Source organism: Panulirus ornatus, chromosome 15, assembly GCF_036320965.1.
Source record: "Panulirus ornatus isolate Po-2019 chromosome 15, ASM3632096v1, whole genome shotgun sequence".
NCBI classification, from domain to species: Eukaryota; Metazoa; Arthropoda; class Malacostraca; order Decapoda; family Palinuridae; genus Panulirus; species Panulirus ornatus.
The window spans coordinates 3,304,345-3,329,596 of record NC_092238.1 but is presented as its reverse complement, the minus strand read 5'-3'; the positions used below and the strand labels follow the sequence as shown (position 1 = coordinate 3,329,596).

The window sequence follows — 25,252 nt, the reverse complement described above, 5'->3', positions numbered from 1 at the left end:
CCTTGCCTGATGGGCTACGTATCCTTCAACCGTTGTTGCCATCTGGCTCAAATTATGTCTCTTAACTGCTGATTTTCCCATGCTCCACCTTCCGTCCTGATTCAGCGAACTTTGTTGCATTTCCCAACTACCTCGCCCGCTACGAGGCTCCCCCTCTTGAGGTCCACTCTGTCAGGGACTTAAGTGATCACCACAAAGAGTTCCTTCATTCCTCCTGCACTGCTAATGGTGACAGTGGAACTTGCTCTTCCGTTCACAATGATCTAATCAGACACGCTTTACTTCTTGCACGATTTTAGTGAGAATTAGTTACTCTCCTCACCTCGTCTTACCTCAGTTTGAACTCCTTTCTCTTCGCAGAAGTGTTGCTTCACCCACCATCCCTCTTGCAGATATTGCATTGACTTTTATCAAGAGAGAACGGTGTTTTTCCCCTCCCCTCCTCTAACAGGTTGCCACGCCACGTACTATGTTAACGTTATCAGCTCAAGGGTTCGACCTTCTGCTTCGGTACTGTCATAGCTAAACTGTGTAACTGTGTATCTCCTTGTGTCTCCCCAGCTCATGCAGTTACGAGGTTTTGCTCATAGAGACAGGTCGGACGTCACTGGAAGAACGAGTAACTTCTTTTTTCTTTGTATGATGACTGGCCTTTATGTGGCAACCAGTGCCCACGTTCAGTACTCTCAGCCTTTTTACTGACCAGTTTTGGTGTCGCGGCATAATTTAGTAGATAGATAGATAAGTAGATAGATAGATAAGTTGGTAGGTAGATCTTGTATTATAATGTATTTAGTATAGATAGATAAGTAGATAGATAGATAAGTTGGTAGGTAGATCTTGTATTATAATGTATTTAACATTTACAAAACGTCTCGCGGATGTGCCTCCACAAGGCGCATAGTGTCTGCCATGTCGCCTCAGGGACGTTGCAGTCAGAATGCTGTGCACCTGACGGTGGTCATAACCTGTGGCAGGAGGTATTCGTAATTATTGACCTCTTATTTGGGTGTGAGTCAGTGTCGCAGCCACGCCTCTGTTCAGGTGACCTGACGGCCGTTCATGACGCGGGTTTTCCGCCGCTCCAGTCATATTCGGCGCGATTGTTGCAACGCATTTTCTTTTTTTGCTGTGTAATTAGTTTAATGTATGTGGTTTGACTCATACTTTACACATCCTGGAGTGTGTGTGTGTGTGTGTGTGCGCGCGCGCGCTCCTGCCCGGTCAGACACAGGCCACATGCTCACCGTCGAAGACTTGAACCTTCACGAGAGGAGGTGGTGCTGCCGGCTCGGTGGTCGAGGGGTCTTGGCTGGAGTGGCAGCGGCGACGTGAGGCAGGAAGTACTGCGGCCCGGCGACCTCCTCCTCCTCCTCCTCCTCCCCGCCCGACCCCCTACCACACCCGACTCTCTCTACCTCTGTTCTCATCCCCCTCGGCTCTCACTCTTCACCCCTGACTCTCAGCCATTACTACTATCACGCCGCTACCGCTATCCCCACCTCCTCTCCCAGCTTTCAGGTCGTACCTCCCAACCACCCCTGCCTGCCTGGTAGATTTCACCCTCACTCCCTACCTATCAGGTCGTATTGTCAGCCCTCACGCGTTTTATATTTCATGCCTCACTGTCAGCCCTCACTCATGACCTGTGAGTTCTCTCTGTCAGCCCTCATGACCTGTGAGGTCTTACTGTCAGCCCACACTCATGATCTATGAGGTCACACTATCAGCCCTCATTTCCTACCTGTCAGAACTCACTGTCATTCCTCACTCCTAATCTGACGAATCTCACTGTCACCCCTTACCAGTGTGACCTCACCCTCCGTCTTCCCTCACCCAGCGCCCTCTCCCTCTCCCACCTTTATTTTCTACACACATCCCAGCCCCGTATTTTTCTTTGAGCCCAGATCCCACTCCCCTCAGGGTCACAAGTGCCGTGCACTGATTACCTCCCTCCTCCTCCTCCTCCTCCTCCTCCTCCTCCTCCTCTCACACCTTCAGTCATCACTCCTGTTATTATCCCAGGTATCTGCAGCGCTCACTCCTCCTCTGGTCTCTCCCAGGGTCCCGGGTCACGAACCGAATCTTTGTTGGCCACCTCCAAAATGGCCACCGTGTGCCGGTCCTTCTGGGAAGCAGCCTTTCCCCCGTGCTGCTCTCCGTCTGCCTGCCCCTTTAATCCCTCTCTCTGGCCCCTAACCCCCGTGCCTCCCCCTCTGTTTACACTCCGATAACCCGGGAATGGCAAGGAAGGGATGGAGAAACGGGGGAGTTGGCGGCGCTTCTGGGAGCGGAAGCGTCGAGGGTAATGCCCCCTTTGGTTGCGAATTTTATTGAGAGACATGATAAGGAGGTTAACAATTACCTCCCTCTATGGTTATTGGGTTGTGTAGCTTTGTGGCTGCTTAGTGCGAAGCTTCAACATTCACATGTCAGACATCGTACGTGGTAGAGCTGAAACCATGGGGCTTTCCGGGTGTGTTTGTATGTACAGGGCAGTACAAGTGTACCGGAGGGAGGAGGCGGGGATGATGGCTGGTATTGTGCAAGCCAGTATAGGTCCATCACCCACGCCAGCCGCCCACTGTTTGTTTACATTCAGCCTATATACCCGGCCATCTCGCGCCCTACAGTACCTAGCACACCGAATGTGCTCCACATTATGCATGGTAAGTTGGCAGCCTCGCCTTGTTCAGTGTCAAGTGAGATTAACAGCGAGTGTTGTGGCTGCGGATCGTTGTGTCCAGGGGAGTGAGACGGGCTCTTGTGCGGTCGTGAGTGGGTGTGTTGTGGACGAGAATAGTCACCTGTGTGTTCATTCGTGTGCTGAAGGATTCGATGTGCTCTACACTGGGGCGTCAGCCGCCCAGATCCTCCTGGCCTGACACCCACCGGCCCTCCAGCGCTCGCCACACCCAGTATTGTTCCGTGTTCCTCCATGGCTGCTCCGTCTACGGGATCAATATTCATATAACCCTGGAACTGTGGAATGCTCAGCTTACTATCCCCCTTTACCTCATGAGAGTCCATGGTGTGCTGTGTCGCGCTGGGATGTGGCTGCATGCGTAGTCACACTTACCCTCCCAATGCACATCTCAGGGTTCTGAGAACCCTACCTGTTCGTCCATAAATTGATGTGCTGTCTATAGAGATTGGATCGCCGTGCTGGCCTCCCGCTGTACAGTGGCGTACGGCTCGAGGTTTGGAACAGTATGAACTGCACAGCCAGTGAGTGAAACCGTGTAGCACGGGCCACACCAAGACCTCACGATGTGCAGCTGAACACACCTGTTTGATTAATATCTGACCAGGCAGTGTGTGGCCGACGGAGATAGTAAAGAATTGGACGATGGAAATAGCGAAGAAGAGGATGATGATAATAATGATATTGATAATTATGATGAATTATGGTAACAGTAAGTGGTTTATCGATTATTATGCTGGCAGTGCTTAGAATGTAGAGAAGATACACACGTCAAGGTCTGAGGCAATAAAAGGGGAAGGGGATATTAGTCTCCACGGTGCTGTTCTTATATGAGTTAGGATGGGTTCGATGCGGTTGTGGTGCCAAACTACACCACAGAGACGAGGGGTCTCTGGTGGCGGGGTTGTGTAACTGCTTCCCATACAGTCGGATAAGATCATACGCTTGTGATATCTCTCGATTTGTAGTGAACAACCCATATCGTCGGTATCATGATTCCTTATCTGTAGGATGTGCGTATGTCGTGAGTCCTGATATCTCATGTGAGCGCGTTTGTCATGGGGATGGATGAAGGTAAGCGGGGAGTTGTTTGGTTGGTGGTGGGTTCGACCCCAAAGCCACCTCCCCTGGTGGTACTTGAAGGGATCTCACCCCATCTTGGCCATCTGTGGAACTTTTAATTTCCTTTCTTAACATCTTGTCTGTGTGTGTGTGTGTGTGTGGTGTGTGTGTGTGTGTGTGTGTGTGTGTGTGTGTGTGTGTGTGTGTGTGTGTGTGTGTGTGTAAAAAAGCTTTAGTAATATTGATAGGGACTGCAGAAAGATGAACTGGTAGAGTTACGTAATTAGATATAGCTTTAGGAACGCGATTTTTCCGTGTCTCTTACTAAATTTCTCATTCGTCTCTTACTGTTCATTTTCATGACCCACTCTAGTATATCTCTGCAGTAGCATAGATATGCTGGGCATAACCAGATCCTGCACTAAAACTGCTTCAACCACGGCATCCACTGTGTTCATAAAAGCTTTTTCCCGGCTAAAGGGGTGTTAGAAAAGTACCGAAGTTATTTCTCGTGGTGGGCGGCTATTCTATACCAACAAGAGTCCTATTTGCCTCAGTGCTGTTCACAGAGCTGGGATGGGTCTACATCCAGCTCCCTCTTAGCCAGAGTGGAAGTAAAAGCCTTCCCGCCTTTTCTACCCTCCTGCTGTCACCTCCCTGCCACCATCCCACCCTCCGTCCGCCGTGAGGCTGATGCTCTCTTTCTGTTCTTCTGGTATTATTTCGGCCGCTGCACCCTTGAGCTTTATGCGCTTGTCCCAGCCGCTAAGGCAGGAGCTGGCAAAAGGTAACCCGCGGGCCCTTTAGAATATGTCCTCCGGCCTACGAGGTCAGTCGGAATTATGAATGAAAAAAACAAAGAAAGGTTAGGTCTCAGGCCTAAGTTTTAGCCGACGCACAGAGACCTGGAACAGAGTAAAAACAAATAGAGAAAAGAGGTTAAGAAAAACGTGGAAGAGTGATTTGTATTGTGCCGTGCAGACAGACAGACACAAGCGACTGAGCTGGTCACGAAGTAGGTCCTGTTGGGCATTACCACAAGTGAACCCGGGAGATAATGTCTGCACGAAGGTAAAGCCTTCCAGCAGAAGTGGAAATTCCACCCCGATGAAATGTCACTGGGTAGAAACGTAGGGTGGTGCAGTAGATTAGCCGCAGCAAAAAAAAACTGATGGTGGGTAAGAGCCGAGAAAGCCCTGTGGTGTCTTCCCCGCAGCCGACGTGTGAGAATTTCCATAGTGGAGGTGGCGTCAGGCTGGCCCTGACCCAACACCAGCACCGTCCAGCTCTGTTTGTCCCCCGAATTCTTCACGTGGCAGAACATGCGGGCCAACATGGGTTAGTTTTCAGATTTTCGTAGCTTGATGTGTGACGATTTTTTTTTAGTATTTGAATTACGCTTCTTTTTTTTCTTTTTTTTTTAACGAATGGACTTAAAATGCTATTTACCAAAAGGGGTTTGTGTTACCACGGAGACAAAAACTATTCACTAGTTTCTGGAACAGTTGGAGGCTCCTTAAACATAAGCTTTGTGTTCTACAGTCGTGGGTCTGGCCCAACACGTAAGTCAGTTCTTCGTTACGCGGACCTGTTACCAGATGGGGCGTGGGGGAGGATGGGGGATGAAACTTTTCAGTTGCGGTAGCATGTTCAACCAGAGTAACCACCCGATTGCAAGGTTGTCAAGAGATGACGTAGCCACACTTGCACTTACTGAAGAGAACTTGAAAAGAATGGGTTGTTCCGCAAAGAAGTCTCAGAACTTTAATTAGTTGGGAAGCAAATGTACGAGTACCGATAAGACACCAGCAGAAACTTCCCCCATCGCGGTTAAATGGGTAAAGGAAAACATGCACATGGACAAAGAAATATGACCAGCAGATTACAGTATGTAATTGCTATCAAAGGCTAGGCTGCAGATGCTAATGACGCTTTGGCCTGTATGGAGATGTTGATTTTGTGAATTGTAAAGTTTGTGGCCAGAGCTTTGGACACAAACTTCGGCATCATGTCTTAGTGACACCAATAGAATTGAGTCTTTTAGGGACAGGTCTAAACAAACCATGCAAGATATCCCAACACCTGAAATTGTCAGATTGTTTTACGTTTTGCATTGGGTCGGTCAACGTATGAAAGACTTTAGTTATGTAGTGGACCAAGTTGTAAAGAATTTTATTTTCTACCAGCTGGGGTCTGATAAACGCTGTTTCTGACCTCCCTTATCCCTTACTCTTTTGCGCTACCGCTCACAGGATGAGCATGGGGTGCACAGTGAGCTGGTCACTGACCGCGGCACAAATCATACCAGTTGTCCTCGTGATGTTTGTATATTGGTATTGTCCTTGGAGTCCTGTCCTGCATGGCTCGTGCAGGCTGCCTCTTTCCTGCCACCTTGTGTCTGGCCACCGGAAGAGGTGCGGTGGGGCGCGGGCGGAGGCCCCTCGGCGCCTCGTGGTACCTCAGGGGGACCCCTTAGGCCGTGCCCCCCCCCCCCCTCCCTAGTGTATGTAGGGGAGGAAGCATTATCGTTGGTCCTGGCCATTTCCAGCCTGCCTGCCGCGCCGCCCACCCCAAAACACTCTAAAAGCGACCCGCTCATTCGCCACATTACAAACAGCCGAATATTAGCAGACGACGTTTTTCGTTTCCTCGTAATTCTTTAAACGTTTAAAGTTCAGAAATGTGTGAAGTCACATGGTTGTTGGATGGTATTATAGACGCCTCTGTGACCCCAGGAGAGAACGTGCTACTCCGTGCCACTCTCTGGGCCCGGGCCGTCGCTACACTGCACCCGCTACATCCTCCTCTTAAAGATGACCACCCGGCTGTATCTTTGGTTTACTGGGGTGGGGGTGAGGAGGGTGGGTGTGATGGTGATGGTGATTGTGGTGATGGTTATTGGGGGTGATGGTGGTGGTGATGGGACGTGTGTATTCCATGCCTCGTAGGCAAGGCCAGCAGCAGCAGCAACACTGTCAGTTGGTGCTTTTGTTTTTTTTTTTCTTTTAAAGCTTGTGGTGTGTTTGTGTATGTTTGTTGTATGTATATATATATATATATATATATATATATATATATATATATATATGTGTGTGTGTGTGTGTGTGTGTGTGTGTATTTAGAGAGAGAGAGAGAGAGAGAGAGAGAGAGAGAGAGAGAGAGAGAGAGAGAGAGAGAGAGAGAGAGTGAATTATATTAAAACTAGAAAATTTTCATGTAATATATTTTGGAATATCGGGTAATATTGGTTTGATTTTATTTATTGATTTTTATTATTTTTCCCCTATGGATTAAGCCAGTACTTTGTGTGAATATGGCCGAAGGGTATGAGAAAACATGCGTTAATTTACCGCAGTTACCCTCATTTCCCCAAGTGGTATGTCATCAGTGTTGAGTTACTGAGACATTAGGGAAGATTTGAGGGGCGGTGCCGGAGGGCGTGATGGGGATGTGGGGGTGGGCCAGGTGCGGGTGATGGCTGCAGCGGCAGGGGGTGTGGCGCCAGGCCGGGCGGTGGCGGCGGGCGGCGGCGGAGGCTGGCCCGGGGGAGGCCACGCGCCACCCGTCTGGAAGAGAGGAGGGCTGCCCATCTCCCTCTCATAATGGGACGTAATGGTCTGGTTGGCGCCAGGCATATGGCGGGTCTCAGGCCAACCGCGTGCAGCTCCTGGCGCTGCACACCTCCCTTCCGCTCTCCCTCACTGCCCCTCCTGCCTCAATCAGTAGCTACTAATTACACCGGGAGATGATACCTTCTGCTAGCACCCACGGTGACCCCCTGCCTCCCACGCTTTCCCTTTGTCTCCATCCCACCACGCTCCATCCTCCTCCCACCTCCTCCAGCTTGTAAGCCTCCTCGAAGGTATACCGCCCGTTTTGCTCACTAACACAGAATATATCCTGCGGGAGGCGGATGCAGACGGGGCAGTGCAGGTCAGCTGGCCTTAATAACGGAAGTGCAGTATTTTCGCGTGTCATTCCTCCGGTGATGTATGCATGACACTGCACTCCGGCGTCTCTCCCCTCCCTTCTATCGCCAGTTTTAGACCGGTAAGGAATTATTGATTCGTAATGTCTAAGGTGGAATTATGGTGGAAAAAGAAATTCCTCTTTTTTTCTATTTAATGAACATAAAGCTGTTAAAAATAGAATCATTCATGGAACCGTATTTGTGGTGTGTCAGTCAGCGAGGTTGCCGTGACCCGTGACAGAATGAGACATGAATATGATTATGTTAAGAAAGGGACGGTGTAGCGGGTCGAGTCGGGTTGGATGGAGTGAGCCACGAAGGGTTAAAGGTGAAGGTGTAGGGAAGACCACATGACGTCGGCAGGTGTGGCCCCGACCCGTCCCAGCTTGTTGCCAGGCCCCAGGATGCTGTAGTGATTCCCCAGCTGCGGTGTCCTAGGCACACACCCTATCCTCACAGTGAGAGCATCCTCAAGGCTGGAGCTGTGGGACGGTGAGGGAGCAGGCTGCCGGCTACAGCTGCAGGGTGAGGGAGCAGGCTGCCGGCCACAGCTGCAGGGTGAGGGAGCAGGCTGCCGGACACAGCTGTATGGTGAGGGGCCAGGCTGTCGGACACAGCTGTATGGTGAGGGGCCAGGCTGTCGGACACAGCTACCAGTGTAGCAAAGTAGGTGTGGTAGGAGCCAAGTGTTTAGGGGCCAACACCACTTGACACCCTATGGCATGCCAATAAGATAACTTCCCCCTCAGGGAATGACAGGACGGCCAGTGTTATTCGACTATTTTTATACCCATGCGAGTCCTCTAAATATTACGCTTTAAATTCTAGTGTATTTCACTGACGGATAAAGATAACGTCGAAGTTTGTTGAAAGCACTGGCGTATGCAGAGTAAATTTGTGATTGTGTTTGTGTTGGACAAACAACAGCAGTCAGGCCAAAACCATTTTGGCGGACGAGCGAGGCAGCGGCCCACTTGCTAGCTGGCTAAGAGGCTTGTTTCTTTGGCTGGATATCTAGTAGACTGACTAGTAGTCTGGATGGCCGGCAGGATAGCCAGCGGTTTTGACTTGTAATCTGTCTGGTAAACCAGCTGTCATGTCAGCTGGTAGACGGGCTTGCTTGTTGGCTGACTGGTATTCCAACTTGTTGGTTGACAGAGAGCGGGATGCTGGCTGGGGGAGGCGGGCAGCTTAAACGTCTGTCTACCCCAACAAGGGCTGACGTGCGTGACATGGGGAAGGTCTGTACTGTAGTGAAATGCATAAAAGGTCTAGACAGTTACATACAGTGTACCATGCAAGCCAGGATGTGGCCTCCATCAGGCAGACTTAGCAAAGTAGTAGCTCGACAGCTTGCTCGGTTCCAGACCGATCTGTTATGGGTATATGACCTCTTAAACCATCATAAGGTATACGACAGGTAAGGGCCTAAACTGAGCTGTGTGGATAGAAGATCGAAACCATTTTAAGGTATCCGTAAGGTACGGTAAAGGTCTCAGGCCTAGTTATATGAATTAATGATCACGGAAACCCTCGTATGGTACACATAAGGGACTATAAAGTCTCTGACCCAGCTGTAGAGAGGTAGAAGACCCGAAACCATCATAAGGTACACTTAAGGTATGGCCATTGACCTGGGCCAAACTGATAGTAACACCGACACCAACGAATGGATGAAATCAGAATTACCACCGTGTTAAGTATCAGTAGAATGTACTCGAGCACATGTCAAACATCCAGACAGATCCCAGGAGCAACAGATACGAGAAGCGAGTGAAGAAAAAATCAGACGTTAAGGGACGCAGTTGTTGTGTACAAAATGACGTTAGGTGAAGATGAGAGGCTGAGGGAGGTGTGTGGTGGTAGAATGGGGTCTGTGGCTTATGACGTCAGCAGATAGTGGTGGAGCAAATGTAGCAAGGAGGTTTATTACGTGTGTGGTGAGGCTGCGGCTGACTCTGTAGGTGCTGACCTAGAAGAAATGGAGGCAGGTTTTGCTGACACTCGTATAGATGACAGTATGGTATGACGTGTATGCTGAAGAAAAGAATATTGCTCACTCCTGTTAGCACACTATTTTACTACTTCTAGTACTACTACTACTACTACTACTACTACTACTACTAATGATAATAATGGTTGATAGAGTGAACTGCTGCCAAACGCTGGAAATATACGGAGAAATTACACATAAAAGTGAAGAGTGGGGCATTATAAAGGTGTTATGCAAGGTCTTAACCTAAGTACTCGGGTGGGTGTGTGGTTAAGATACGGGGTACTTATTACCGATGGTGTTCGCTGTGGTTGGGATGAATGTGTTCCTGTCAGTAATAGATGGACTAACTTTTTGTGCGCCATTATGAATCTTTCTTATCTCTTAGAGGAGATTCACTGTATATATATAGAACTTACAGTGTTCTAAACTGTGAGTTTAGAAGAGATTCACTGTATATATATAGAACTTACAGTGTTCTAAACTGTGAGTTTAGAAGAGATTCACTGTATATATATAGAACTTACAGTGTTCTAAACTGTGTTTATGCACCAACGTATTTTTTTGTTGGACAAAAGAACAGCCCCGTCTATGGACATGACGATGAACCATCCGTGTGTCAGGGAATGTTCTTCCTCTTGATAAAGCCTATGGATTTCACCAGCAGTGTGCTGTTCATTACTGCCTATCCTCTTACAGTTCGCAGGATCCAGTGTAATCCTGGAACACACGACTGGCAGGGATGATTGAAATGTGGAATCGAAAAGTGCAATCAATACCCAGTTTGATATAAAAGAATCGCAAACCTACTGGATTCAAAATTGTATCCTACTGGTCACAGCCGCTGGAAGCACTGTGGACTGTGCACCTGAGACATTTGGTCAGACAAAAGTGTGTTAGACCAGCTAGTGTGGCGAGGTAAGTAGGCCCGAGCCTGGATGAGAGCAGGATGGGCCTGGACCAAACTTCAGGAGACGATGAGGCAAGACACCATCGTAACGTTCCCTCCACCGTGGCGGCACTTCGTGCACTCAACCTGTAACCTGAGGTTGTAAATTGTGGTTAATACCACCGTTCTGTTTGTCTATCTTTTTTTCAGCTTATTATGGTGTCTTTTTTTTTTTTTTTTACCTAGGAAACGTGTCTGTGTGCGTGTCTGAGTTTCATTGTGGATAATGATGCAGTGATTATGTGTGTGTGTGTGTGTGTGTGTGTGTGTGTTGTACCATGGTTCCCAGGGACGGCCACTGGGGCGGCCCCCTGGTGTTGCCGAGGTGGCGATCATCGGTGCTTGTAAGTGCTGGCTGTGAGCCCCCTCCGGCCAGGACAGACCCTACCATCAGGTCCAGCCGGGTATACCAGCTCCTGGCAACTGAACAGCGTGGTGCATAATTATTTCGAAAAGTATAGACGTGTGTTTTTTTTGTGGGGGAAAGAATTTATATGATCATCTGTTTATTTAGCATTAAAGAAGGATGTCTCATGTCATACACATTTTGTTAGTAAATTTTAGGGACTTTTATTTTTATATCGTTTGTGAATTGTTGAGTGAGTTGCTCAAAGGTATGTTAAAAGTATGATTTAACTGTGTTGTTGATTGTTGCAGGCGAGAAGGGCAATAGCAGCGTGGGCGGTTCCAGTGGGCCAAGCAACAAGGAGCAACGACGCTCTGACCCGGGCAGCGTGACTGGCGTGGGGATCGCCAACCACAACGCCAACGCCACCAACGCTGCCACCACCAACAATGCCCAGACAGCCTCCACCACCACCTCCACCTCCACACCGAGCGGGGACTTGCACAACAACGCTCCCGACACCTTGGAGGAGTTGGGCGCCTTGGAAGTGGCGTCATCCAACGTTGGCTCCACAGAGGGCGCGTAAGTACCTACCTTTTCGTCCACGGCACCGTGCACGGTGACGCCCCCGGCAATGTGAGGGTCATGCCGGAGGGCGTAGTACATGCCTCTTTTTTTTCTCCTGCCCTCACCTGTATACCACGGGCTCACCACGTGCATGATGATGCCTCCAGGTCTGTGAGGGTGGCGGTCACTGATGGTGTGGGTGCCTCACCCTCACCAGCAGGAGCGTTGCGCCGTAGTTGGTCATCTAGGTCACAGAACCACAGCCAGCCCATCACTGCACCTCCGTTATGTTACATCACACAGGAAGAGGACTGTCGAACTGATTCCATGTTACCAAAAGAAATTAAAAGAACGTTAACATATCATCATAAAATGACCTGGGTCATGAAAATCATTTAAAACTGCTTAGGATGATCATGTTAGCACATTACTGCAAAACATGTCGGACACTAAGTGAAACTGCATGATATTTTCCCCCCACTCTCGCATACACAGCACGGCTTTAAACCCAATCACTCTACCACCATACTACATACAAATCCCACACAACACGTCCTGAATGGCTTTAACCAACCACTATCCTCTTCTCACACAATATTGAGAGCAACAGATATATTTATAAACGAACGAAAAAAAAAAACACTCGACACTGTCCTCGAAACGTCCTTAAGATACCGTACACCACACTCCACACTGATGACAAAAAATGGTGAGGTGTCTCCAGAGGTCATCGTCAAGCCAGAGTCACTCATAAAGACTTCAGCTCTCAAGTCCTCCGTCTGTACAGGGGAGTTCCCTAAAGAGGCTTTTCTTTCCTCAACCTCTTCCTGCATGTCTTTCCATCACCTCCTGCTGACCACGTTGCCAAAATTCCTGACGTTTATGTAGGTGGCCTCACCCTGACGCTACCTATCCAAACGGCAACAGACACGCAACACTGCACCACCACACAGTTGGAACACTGGCTCACTTTTAAACAGCACCTCCAATGCCACCGAAATCTGCCATCGCCCCCATAACCCCTTGATTGACACGAATCCAGCTATCACCTCGAGTATTCGACCACTTCCTCACAACAATACACCGACTTCACAGGGCATTACATTCGACATATGCATGACAATCACTCCCCACACCACAAACACCAGCAAAGGCCACAAACAAACTAGACACACTTCCCTACACCACAAACACCAACATAGAGGCCACAAACAAACTAAACTCCCTCGGAACGTTTATCGTTACCAGATATGGACACAAAAAGAACCCCTTGATATCCTTTACCAGGTGCTCATGCACTCCACCTTGAGCTATGCCTCACCTGCCTGGCCATCCGCTGTGTCAGAAGCAAATAGAACCACAAACCACTCAGAACAGAACACTCGTTACAATCACCAGATGTTTAGCATCCACAAACGCCCAGCACCTGCACAATAAAACAAAAATCCTCCCAGTGCAATCTCACCCAGATATGCTTGCTACTCGGTCCCTTGCGGTTGCACTGGGTCCGACCATAACCATCCAAGCCACCTCCGAGCAGGAGTTAAAGGATACCACTGCTTCGTACCTTAGCAGATTCCCTCCCCTACACACACACACACACACACACACACACACACACACACACACACACACACACACACACACACACACATATTTGACCTGTCGTCCCGCCCAGCAGCGGACGTTAAAAGCTCTCCACAGAAGGGAATCGTGGAGCACGGAAGGTAAAGGTAAACTTAGACTGATGTTATCAGTACCTGCTGGAGTATGTACTCTCCTTCAACTCGCAAGAGAAGATTACTCTTCTTAAACTCGCTTGTGTACTCTTCTTCCTTTGAACGTGCAAGTGGGTGCAAATACCCACAACTGAAAGCTAAACGCAGTGTTACAGCTATTGAAGAATGTTCAGCGGTCGGTAGTGAAGTGATGTGTGGCGGCATGCGGGAAACTCTGGTATCTGAAGCAACGACGCTGTCTGCTTCATATTCCACTGTAGAGTTTGTGATACAGAACACACGCTCCTCATGCCCTCCTGGTCCATGTTAGAGTGCGTCTCGAGACGCCTTGTATTTCAGACTTGGGTCCATAAGCCGTGTGGACATGTCAGCTGATGTGCTATCTTGATAGAGAGTTGAACATCTCACGCAGAGTAATATGTAAAATGATGGCGCAGGTATTTTTATGCATGGACTCACCTCCTGCATGTTTGTACTACGCTGCACTGACTCGACCATGTTATTGATATGAAAGAGATAACACACAGCATCCAGTAACGTTGCCCGTGGAAGCCAGCAGCCACCGTGACGGTTTCATAATTGATGGCGACAGTTTGTGTCAGGATGACGCCACCGTCAGGAATAGTGGGAGTTTACGTAGTCCGCACTGGTGCTGTCTGCATTGTGTGTTCCTCATGGGCGGTGGTGGGACGCAGCCAGATTAGGACATTTCTGTCGATGATGTACGTGTGGTGTTCACAAAGGCGAGAACAGCGTCAGACTCAGCTAGTGCGCTCTGGGGTGACAGTCACGCAACTGGAGTGAAGCCACGGCTGTTTATGTTTATATTTAACGAAGTGGTTCTGCTTTCATAAAACGCAATGGGAATTCTCATTCACGAACGAAAGGTGACGTTAGGTTTGGCTACAGGAATATCACGATCGCGCTATCTATAATACTTATTGACTGATGATGTTTACAATGCACGGAACATTGTCTACTTCCTCATTTTCATTCAGATATTTCTATAATGTATTTCGGCATTTCATCTAGGAACTCAGGGACACCAAGAGCTCCATATTCCCTCCCTTCCCCCCGGAACAGGAGTAATAATGATCTTGGCAGTTGGTGTCGGTTCTTTCATACGGGTTCAACCTGAACAAACTCGAGTCTTCCTCCCTCGCTGGTCGGCACCCGTGGTGCAGCTGACGCAACAGGATAAGCTTCTATATTAACCAGATCAGTAACGTGAAGCGTGAGTCTACCTTTGAGACAGAGTGGTGATCCAGAACCCGATTGATGGTAGGAAAAATACATGATATGAAAGGAGGAATTAGGAGGATGTTGATGATGCGTTTGCGGTTATATTGAAGATTATTTGTATACGAAAGGAAAATTTATAATGGGTATTTAACAGTAAATGGTGGCGCTAAAGAGGGTCACTAAATAGTGTACGTGTCAATTCTCAGTGAACGAAGAACGTTAATGTTAGGGAAGATGTCCTAATTGTGGGGCCCACATTCGTTCCTCCTGCTGCCAGCGTATTTATGGAAGACTGTAGGGAAGCCCATGGACTCCTCTGAATCGGAGCTAGACTGCATTCGTCCAGGATGTGCCAGACTTCTCGAGGGTTTAAGCACTAGAGTATACAAGAATCATGAGCCGTGGCCTCTGCACGTAGTGCCACACGTGATACTATGTTTTGCGAGCAAGGAGGAGCTGCCCCTAATCCGGCGTTGTACTGTCGCTGAGGACTGGTGGAGGAGGTGAGGAGGTAAGAGATCTCTCCCATCACCTCGTCACCACCACCTTCACAATCACTTCCATCTGGACGCTAAATCCGTTTCCCTCATTTGTCAATGACGAAGAATTAATTTCCCTCCAGTTTTGGGGTTTTCCCAGTACTGATGCCAGACGAATTCTGCCGTCTTCCGAATTTCCATCTTCCAGTGAGAGATGTTTGAGACTAGCAATTATGAAACATCTCAAAAATCAATTCGCCTCTAAGCTCTTCTTAAACCATAGGGATGAGGACGATAGGCAAACATGTAGGTACATCAGATCTAACGACTCCATCCTCGTCCAGCATTCAGTTGTTCTTGTATTGTTTACCCCAGACGTACGTCAGCAGACCAGTAACGTCCAGCAGGTAAATAGATAACCTGAGCTGGTCAAAATTTGCCCCTTAACTCCGTCCCTCATTCCCTGTCTTATCCTCCGTCTACCCGAGTGAACATCATCTCCGTTCTCGACCTTATTGTCTGTTACCCGAACTTAGCTTGTGTAATGGTTACAGCAATGCCAAACCTCCACATCAATTACAGTATCAGCGACATTTGACCTTTGTATTGGTGGCAGTGCCAGCCTCATTACCCCGCATGACGTCGTGGTGCTGGTCCCATAGAGACTCGCTGGTGTTCAAAACATCCTGCACCTCCGCCGAGCCTGGGGTGGTGCTCCCAGCAGTAAACAAATGCTGGGGCACGACTGGCCACCATTGTGAACAAGGATCTTACCGACGGTCACACTCCCGTTGCTGGGGAAGGGCGACGCTAGCGGACCTCCTGCTGGGCCGACCAGGTTATTACAGGTCCTCGACCTGGTACCCGAAACACTTACCTTAATGCACACACACACACACACACACACACACACACACACAACTTCGGACTATCAAGGAAACTTTTTTCGTATGTTTTTTCATAACTGTATATTATAATGGATGCATGCAGGCATGTGAGGACGCGCGCACGCATCTACGTTTAATTCTTTGTTGATTTATTGGTTGTGTTGTTTATTGGTGTCACTTTTTATTGTCATTATTCAATGTCCATCTGATATTTTGTCAGCAACTGAAAGTTCTTGTCATTTTCTGATAGTTCCTTAACAGCTAAGTATTGTGTCAGTCTTGCAATGCTTTTTACTAAATTCTTGTACATAATGTGTGTGTATACATGTGTATATATATATACTTACATATTTCCCATTGTGAATATTGATCAGTCCATGTATGGTGATGCATGTCATGCCCTGTGTTGGAGAGAGTATTTGTGTCACCACCTGCACACAGGAGTGCTGGTCACATGACGTGGCCTTGAATTAAGTGTAACTTGCTCTGCGTGTGTGTGTGTGTGTGTGTGTCTCCCAGTGTAATGTTGTTGTCCTGTGTGGTTTTACAGCAGCGCCGCAGTGTCCAATACCATCAGGTTCCTGCAGTCCGCCTGGTCGTCACAGTCGGACATATTGTGAGTTATGTTTTGGTTCCTCTCACCTCCCCACCAGCCACACCCCTTCCTCCGTAGCTTTTCCTCGGCCCCCACGCCAGTACCTTCCAACCCCGTCCTTCTCCCGCCACCTACACCCACACACCCCCACGCTGCCCCACCAGTCCCTTCCTGCCTTTGTCACCTACCCCCAGTTCCGCTACCTTCTGGCCATCGCCACCTACTCCCTGCTCCGCCAATACCCTCCTATCTCCGCTGATACCCTCCTGGTCGTGCCACCTCTGTCCCCGCCACGTAACCCCCCCCCCCCTACCCCGCCACTACCCTCCTGTTCTATTACCCTTGTGCTCCATCATCACCCACCCGCCCCACTACCAGCACCAACAAATAACCGCCAGATCCACACAGTGACTTCAAGCGAACCCAGTCATTGCAAGTTGTGCGGTTTTCTCACGCAGCGCAGCTCCAGCCTAACGACAGACAGGCTTGTTCATTTGACCCTCCCATCCATACCCGGCTGCTTCCTACTGCCTGAACTCAGCCAGTGTTAACTGTGTTATAATGCAGCGCGCATTAACCTCAGCCCGATGTAACAAAGCCGAATCTTAAGTTGTGATGATCCAGTAAAGTTCTCTCGTCGCTCACTCTCGTGAACTAAGTTTAATTGGAGTATAACCCGAATTTGCTCCTCTTGTCACTTCAGGTCATTAGTCTGAGCTGTGTAGCATCCAAGCACGGCACTTCTTTCGAGCCAGTTTGAGAGAAATTCGACCCACCCAGTTATGAGTAGGGTGTCTGGCTTCGAGGGGATCACACTTGTTTCATCATCTGCAGTTCCTCCCAGCCCTCACGGTTGGAATAGTTATGACCACCCTTCCACCTGCCCCTGACATTTCCCTCAGTGTTGGCCACCATTCCACCCAACCCTGAGAGTTAACCCCTTTAAGAACAGACAATTTAAGTCAACCGTAGCTAAGGTCAGTTCACGGAACATGACCCCACTTACTATGATATCAACATACATATTGAAATTGTGATCTGTTCATCTATAGTAATCCTACGTGTATTACCTCACCGGGTTTAGAAGGACTCTCGTGATTACTTGGCTTAGGCTAGTATATACATAGCGTTGATGAGATGGCTGGGATTGGGGCATTCAGTTGGCTATGCAGTCTCAGTTAACGTAAATAAAGATGGAGATCAGATTTCAAACTCAGTCATAACTCTTAACGGAAGTCGTCGCGTTTATAAACCACCTCATCTTGCCACCTAATGATCAGGTGGTTCCCCTTCCAGTACACTTGTAACTGTGGTAACCTTCCACTTGACCTTGGCCTTAGACACACACACCCCCCCCCCCCCCCCGGTTTCGTAAACCTACACCTCTACCTTCCTTTTATCCAAAATGTGGCAGTAGTTTTTGTTGATTTTGTTTTGGCTGTTTTCAGTTCCAGTATCAGTTGTCATCCTAATTCTGTAGCGTAAGTTAGTGCACGGCAGTTGTCAGTTTGTGCTTGTGTAGCGTAACTTTATCTTTTTTTAGTATGTTTTGCTTCAGTGATGCGACCTTATTTTGTTGTGTTGCTGATGTTTTCGTTGATATAGGCAAGGTGGGTGTGTGTGGGGGGAGAATGTGCTCAGTGAGTGGCGGCCGTCGTTACGAGGCCCCTGAATGAGCATTGAGCGACTCGCGTCTCCCCTCGCAAACACAAACACACACACCAGCCTCTTTGTTGTTTCTCAGGTATTGCTTTCTTTAGCTTGGTCTTGTGCTTTGATCCCTGACCACACTAGAAACTCCTTTCAGTGTTGTGTATGTGTTGTTCTGTTGTGAAAATATTGCATTCGTGTCTAATACCGTAGATGTAGTAGTAGTAATGCATGAGTTGACTCTAACAAGTATATATATGATTGTAACTGGATAGGGTGTTCTCTTCACACGATCAGTACAATTAGTCACTTTGAATAAGACGATAGTGGTTTAGTTATGTATATATATACACACACACATACACAGGCCTCCTTAGTGCAGTGGTTAGCGTTGCGACCCACCATCCTAACGGGCCTAGGTTCGAGTCCCGGACAAGATAATATGGGTACAGCCATCCCGGCTGCACATCTCCCCTTAAAGGGCTAGTTCACGAATGGCTGCTTGGCATAAGCTGGGGTGTATGTATACGGGTGTATGTATAGATTTAGGACATAGTACGTACATATGTAGTACACTCATATTCCGTGTACGCGGCATTGCGACTATTACACTTCCTGTAGTACACATACAACAGTCTCTGTCTCGCGTTCAAGCACATATATGAATACATATGTACATACATCTGGATTTCTACATACATGCTGCTCTTACCCGGCTGCCTGAGTTTCAAGGTAGGCGGCCAAACTGAGAATTATAAACGAAGACCTTTACCATAGGATTAACTAAGGTTTTTGAGTGTTGGCATAACTCTATGTGTGTGGTGCTGAGTATTGCCCCATGTTTTGGCGAAATTATATATATATATATATATATATATATATATATATATATATATATATATATATATATATATATATATATATATATATATATATCGTGAAATTTGAGATATTTTTGAAGATTGATGTTTTCATTGGAATGAATGAGATGATGTGTAGTTTGTAACAGTGATTATATATATATATATATATATATATATATATATATATATATATATATATATATATATATATATATATATATATATATATATATATCCTAAACATTGTCATATTTGATGCATTATTGCATTTCGATAAATGTATAGCCGAAAATCGATTCCTGGTGAACAATAGCTGTTGAACAAGAAGCAGAGCCTGTGTGTGACGTGGTGCCGGAGCAGACAGGCAGGTAAATTTCACTGAGATTGTTCCCCTTCGTGTGCCCTTGGTGTGTGAAACAGTCATGCAGAGGCCAAGGTTATCTTTGTACACTCCTCTGCAGCAGGTTCGTGTATTACAAGCATGTACGACAGATGAACGAATGCCCGAAAGACATGGTTCTGTTGGTGTATGTTTCTCCACCTACAAGACCTGGCGTTTGATGATGATATGAAACCATCTTGTCTTCCTGGTTGATGCCGACGTGATCACTGAGGATGATGGCCGTTATTAACGGTCAGTAAGGCGCAACACAAGTGCTGGGCCCGTCCGTTAACGGTCACGTGTTAAGTGCTAAACGTAGTTAATGACTCTGGGTCACATAACACATGTAGAGACGTAGTGTGTGTGTGTGTGTGTGTGTGTGTGTGTGTGTGTGTGTGCGCGCGCGCCCGCCCGCCCTGTGTACACCCCAGCATATAGAAGCCACACAGTATAAAAACTCCATTTAAATAGAATATACGTTTTTTGTCCGACGCCTAATAACCAAAGCGGAATCATGAAATCATTATGGCATTTTTTATCAATTACAGTAGATTAGTACAGATGATTATCTCAGTTTTAGTATTACAACTGATAACTGAATGGTATTTCCAGTACCGTTTTGTTTTGTCTTAAAGCTTTCTGGATTACACCGTATAGCTGAGGACATGGAGCAGGTTGCTGGCATCGCCGGACCTCCTGATCACAACTTTCAAGTTTGAATCAAGCCTTCATTTTTCGCTAGAATTAATACCCGATTTTGTGGATTTATTATTATTATTATTATTATTATTATTATTATTATTATTATTATTATTAATATTATTGTTGGTGAAGCTAAGGTGTAGAGTATCAGTCTTGGTGTAGTGTGTGATAGGAGGATGCGAATGGACTTCGAGGGGGATGTTTGTCATTCTTGCGACAGGCGTAGTAATGTAGCACATATGAACACCCTGCCAACTGACTCTGGTGAGCATATATCTAGAGGACGTGTATGGGGCGCTGCTGGTGCCAGACCTGATGCTTCACGGCGAGAGGAGTCCATGGTTCACGTAGATGATGGCGCTGGGTGGTTGTGTGGTAGAGGCGGAGTGAATGGGGGTGGTGGTGGTGGCGATGGCAGCACAGCAGGTGGAGCAGCCGAGTACTGGGGTGTGAGAACAGACGGCTTTCGTACTAGTGGCTGGAGGGAATTTCGTGCCGTTGGTTGGTAGGTTAACGGATCACAGGGATGACGGGTGATTGGTGGAGGTTAGGTGGGAGGGCGTGGCAGTGTACAGGAAGACAAGGAAGAGACAAGTACAGGAGAAGAGGAGACTAGGGTCAACCAGAGATTGAAGTGGTTCCATATTTGTGTGGTTGATTTGAAATGGTGTTGCGTTTGTGTTGGTAGCTGGAAGTGGTGTCGTGTTTTTGTGATGGTGACGTGGAGAGATGATGTGTTTGTGGAGTTGACTTGAAGTGGTTTTGTGTTTGTGCTGGTGTCTGGAATTGTCGTCGTGTTTATGTGTGTGTGTTGGGGATGGTGGCCAGGTTCTGTTGGGGCTGGCTGCGTAGGCAGGGCGAGGCGGGAGACTCTATTATCCTGTCATGATCCTCACCTCAGCTCCTCCCACCACTCACACCCTCAACAGTGAGGTGCTTTGAGCCAACCTTTTCCTCGGAGAACAACCTCACATTTTACGTATTTCATTTGAACACTGATATTGTTGTGATCGGGTATGGCTGAACGTATAACTTATTCACTAAACTCACTTCGAAATGGTACCCATTGTGTACTGATGAGTACGGCGACAGACCGCGGTATTGTAGACATTGAGACCAAACCCTCACCACACGACAGCACACCTCCAGCCACCCCTAGATCCTTGCAGGAATGGGACTCTTTTCCGGATGCGATAAAGGGAAATACATCTTGAATGATAAAAGCCACTATTTTCAAACCTCTCCTTAAGCATGAGAATGATTCATTGGGGCGAAGTGTTGCGTGGTTGACACAAGCCATATGTGTGTGTGTGTGTGTGTTTCGTGTGGGAGCGAACGTCGTGAGACCAGGAGACCCACCCCTAGGGTCAGTGGTGTCATGTTTCTCTCTGGTTGCTGCCCAGTCTTTATTCTTGTAATTCCTACCGTTGTGAGTCTTGACTGGTGTTGTTGTTATTATTATTTCCTGCTTTCGCTATGTCCCGGTAGTTGGGGAAAGTGTCCGATTCAGATCGCCCACAGGAAAATAGATGGCGCCATCTGACATTTTTGCCACTCGATGCATCATGATTAGAATGAATTAGTTTAATCATGTTATTCACCACCCACACGCAATGGCGTGGCCAGGGCATGACAGACACTGGACAAAACAGAGTCTATAAAGTTATGTAAATGTTGACTATGAGGCAAGTTGGCGAGAGATGGGCTGAGAGGAGCACATGGGTTCAGTACTTAGGTATACTCACAAGGCTGAATGACTCGGTAGCCACATATATGAACAGTGGAGTGATAAATGAATCATGTTAAAGGGGTGGGCTTGAGGGGGCCCCATGTATTTATCATTGTTGTACAGCCCCAGGACCCCCGTCTATGGGGCCGCTGCTGCAGCTTCGAAGCTGCACTCCGCACAGGAGCATCCTGCAACTGCGAGGCTGCGCTCCGAGCAGGAGTAGAGAAGTGATGATAGTCCTATGTAGCGAGAAGGTCGCTGACTCGACTGTACTCTTCTCCATCCATTGACGAAGGATGGCGCGGTCTCGACAAAGGTAACCTCTTGCCCGCGGCTTGAACACGTGCGGGAGGAGTCTGGTAACGCCCCCACTGTACATGTAAACAATAGAACAGTGCACTAGCAAGTTACCAGTGTGGGTTGAGGGTAATGTTGGCTCATGACATAGAGGCACGAACGTTCTAAGTTATAACGAGTGTTCTATTGTTGCTGTTTTCTTATTTTAATGAAGCGGACGAAGGGGGTGGCTAAAGATAGAAGTCCATATGGACGAGAGATAAGAGCAGGGGTGAAGAGAAAGTGAGAGACACCAGTAACTCGAACTGATGGTGAATTCAGTGCCTTCAGTTGGCAATAGGGGTGGCCAGATACTGACTGGTACTTTATCTGTCCCAGCTGCTGTACTGGTGTCACCACACACACCTGAATTATCCAGAGGTTTGTGGGCGGGAGCCAGCCTGGTGTGCGAGCGGTGCGCCCTTCCCTCCTCCATGTTGACGCTAACCTTTCTGACACCCCTGCCTGGATCATCTGTGTCATTTGTTCTTTATTACTGTTTGATGCAAATTTGAGGCGCGTCATATTATACGTAATGACGTATTGTGAAATATGATTCGTGGGGGAATGCTGCTATCCCTCAATAGTAGCTACGACGCCATTTGTGTACATCGTGTTGGGCTAGCAAGCGGCAAACTAACATGGTCAGTAGAAACGAAAAGTGAGGTGTAGCATGAGGTTGATTGAGCTGCATAGCATGGTTTTGGGAAAAGGCAAGTGTGGCGTAGTGGTTAGCGTTTCTGGCCGTGACTTATTCATGGGCTACCAGACTCGGTTCACAGTTAACCCAGCTGTTCATCAACCTCAAGGTGTTGGTCAATAAATTCGGTATCTAACTTAGGGTAGGGTATATATATATATATAATATATATATATATATATATATATATATATATATATATATATATATATATATATATATGGAGTACGCACGTACAAATAGTAAAGAAGAAAGGTAAACAGAAATTTAGGCTTCGTAGGTAAAGCTTACGAATTCAGTACAAGAAAAAAAAGTTAATCTCTTAGTTCGCTGGTACATCGGCATTGTGATGACTGTGTCCAGTTGTGGTGGTCCTTCGTGGAAGAAAATAAACATAAAACGGTGTCCCGTCAAGATGATCCCCGGATAATGACCAGTCGTGTAAGACGCGTCTTGACCGGTCTTAACGTAGTTAAGTCGAGGTGATCTTAAACTATACGTGATATGATAGGCTTCCGCAAACCTGATGATCCCAGCAGATACCTGAGACTTGATGTGTCTGATGTAACGAATAATGATAATGCAGGTACTTAAGTTCTTAACGTTTTACTTAAAAGCAAATTGTCTATTATTCTCTGATAGATTGCCGGATATATGGAATGCCTTGACCAACACGAGTAGTAAGAGCAGCACCATAAATATGTTCAAACATCACGCGTGACTTTTTCTTTCCTTTAAGGCCACGACTTTTAAGTTATTTGCATAGCTGTCGTCTCATATATATATATATATTATCGCTGTGGATAGGAGAGAAAGAATACTTCCCACGTATTCCCTGCGTGTCGTAGAAGGCGACTAAAAGGGGAGGGAGCGGGGGGCTGGAAATCCTCCCCTCTCGGTTTTTTTTAATTTTCCAAAAGAAGGAACAGAGAAGGGGGCCAGGTGAGGATATTCCCTCAGAGGCCCAGTCCTCTGTTCTTAACGCTACCTTGCTAACGCGGGAAATGGCGAATAGTTTGAAAGAAAAAGAAATATATATATATATATATATATATATATATATATATATATATATATATATATATATATATATATATATATAGTCCTTTAGTTCTTTTTTTGTCAGTCATCTGTCGTCTTGCCCAGCGTTTATTCTCTGTGATGATACACCACAAATAACCTGGGTTGCAGGACGCAACGTGTGGCATGTTTGTTGTGTTCGCTCCTTTGTGTCGACGGATTTCACGCGGCTCACCGTACTGCACACGCTGGGGTAATCTGGTGATCAGGCGGGGGAAAATGACCTCCCCCCTCCCTCCTTTTTTTATTTGATTGTTCAGCGCTATTCTGGGGCAGTGTGAGACGCGTGCCTTTCACGTCCTGACCTGCGGTGTTTATTATGATTTTCTGTCACCTGGCTGAGGAAGGTGGGCCCTTGACCTCCGTGACCCTCCAGGAGCACGACACTTTAGGTATTATGTTACGGCTTTTTGAACTTGACCTTGAATGGTCGTGTCAGAGGTCGCGGCGGCGTCGTACCTCACAGTTGAACCATCTTGTTCAGGGTAAGGAACAAATGGTAGTGCAGGCAGTTACAGTAGGTGCTCGTGGGGAAGGTAGTCGTAATGTTATGTGTAGTTAAAAGAAATTTAAGTAAGATATGTTTGTTTGGTTTTTTCTTTAAGGGCTATTCCTTGTTCCTGGGTCTCAGTGTTGCTCATGCCATTCCTTCTTTATTGTCTTTGTTACATTTCTTTTTTCCAGTGGACGAGTCCATAGGGGTAGTGGGGTGTTGTGTGGTGGTGTTGGTTGGGCGCCTCGTGCCGTGGCAGCATGTGGGAGCCCAGCCGGCTCATGTGTTTAACATGACCCGTCTTAAAGCTGCCCTCGCCTTCACCCTTCTATTTTGAGAGGTTCTATTGCCTAGCTGCTGAGGTACTGTTTTGCCGGCTGCAATTGCCGGTGTCCATCTGCTGCCCTCCCATCCTCAGTTTGCAGGATCTCCTGGTTCTCTCATCCTCAGTCTGCAGGATCCCCTGGTTCTCTCATCCTCAGTCTGCAGGATCCCCTGGTTCTCTCATCCTCAGTCTGTAGGATCTCCTGTTTTTCTCATCCTCAGTCTGCAGGATCTCCTGGTTCTCTTATCCTTAGTCTGCAGGATCCCATGGTTCTCTTATCCTCTGTCTGCAGGATCTATTTCTCTCACATCCTTTGCCTGCAGGATCTGCTGGCTTCTTCATGACCTTCCTGTGCGTTCCTGCAGGCGACCTCAGCTCTTGGCCGTCTCCTACTGTGCAGGATTGTTCAGCAAGCTAGACGGATCTGGCCTTCCTATAGGTTATACCGGAGGTGTTCCC

At 47.5% G+C, this 25,252-nt stretch overlaps 1 protein-coding gene across 12 annotated transcripts in view; it reads left to right on the top strand.

Annotated features, from left to right (window-relative positions):
• Positions 1–25,252, top strand: part of LOC139753689 (rho guanine nucleotide exchange factor 11-like) — a 575,625-nt gene that overhangs the window by 378,114 nt on the left and 172,259 nt on the right. For 10 of the 12 annotated variants that reach the window (XM_071670374.1, XM_071670376.1, XM_071670381.1 and 7 more), the window contains 2 exons: positions 11,336–11,606; positions 16,489–16,554. In XM_071670374.1, the coding sequence (XP_071526475.1) occupies positions 11,336–11,606; positions 16,489–16,554 (337 nt within the window). The remainder of the gene's footprint in view (positions 1–11,335; positions 11,607–16,488; positions 16,555–25,252) is intronic. The other 2 variants (XM_071670378.1, XM_071670385.1) reach the window with 1 other exon arrangement.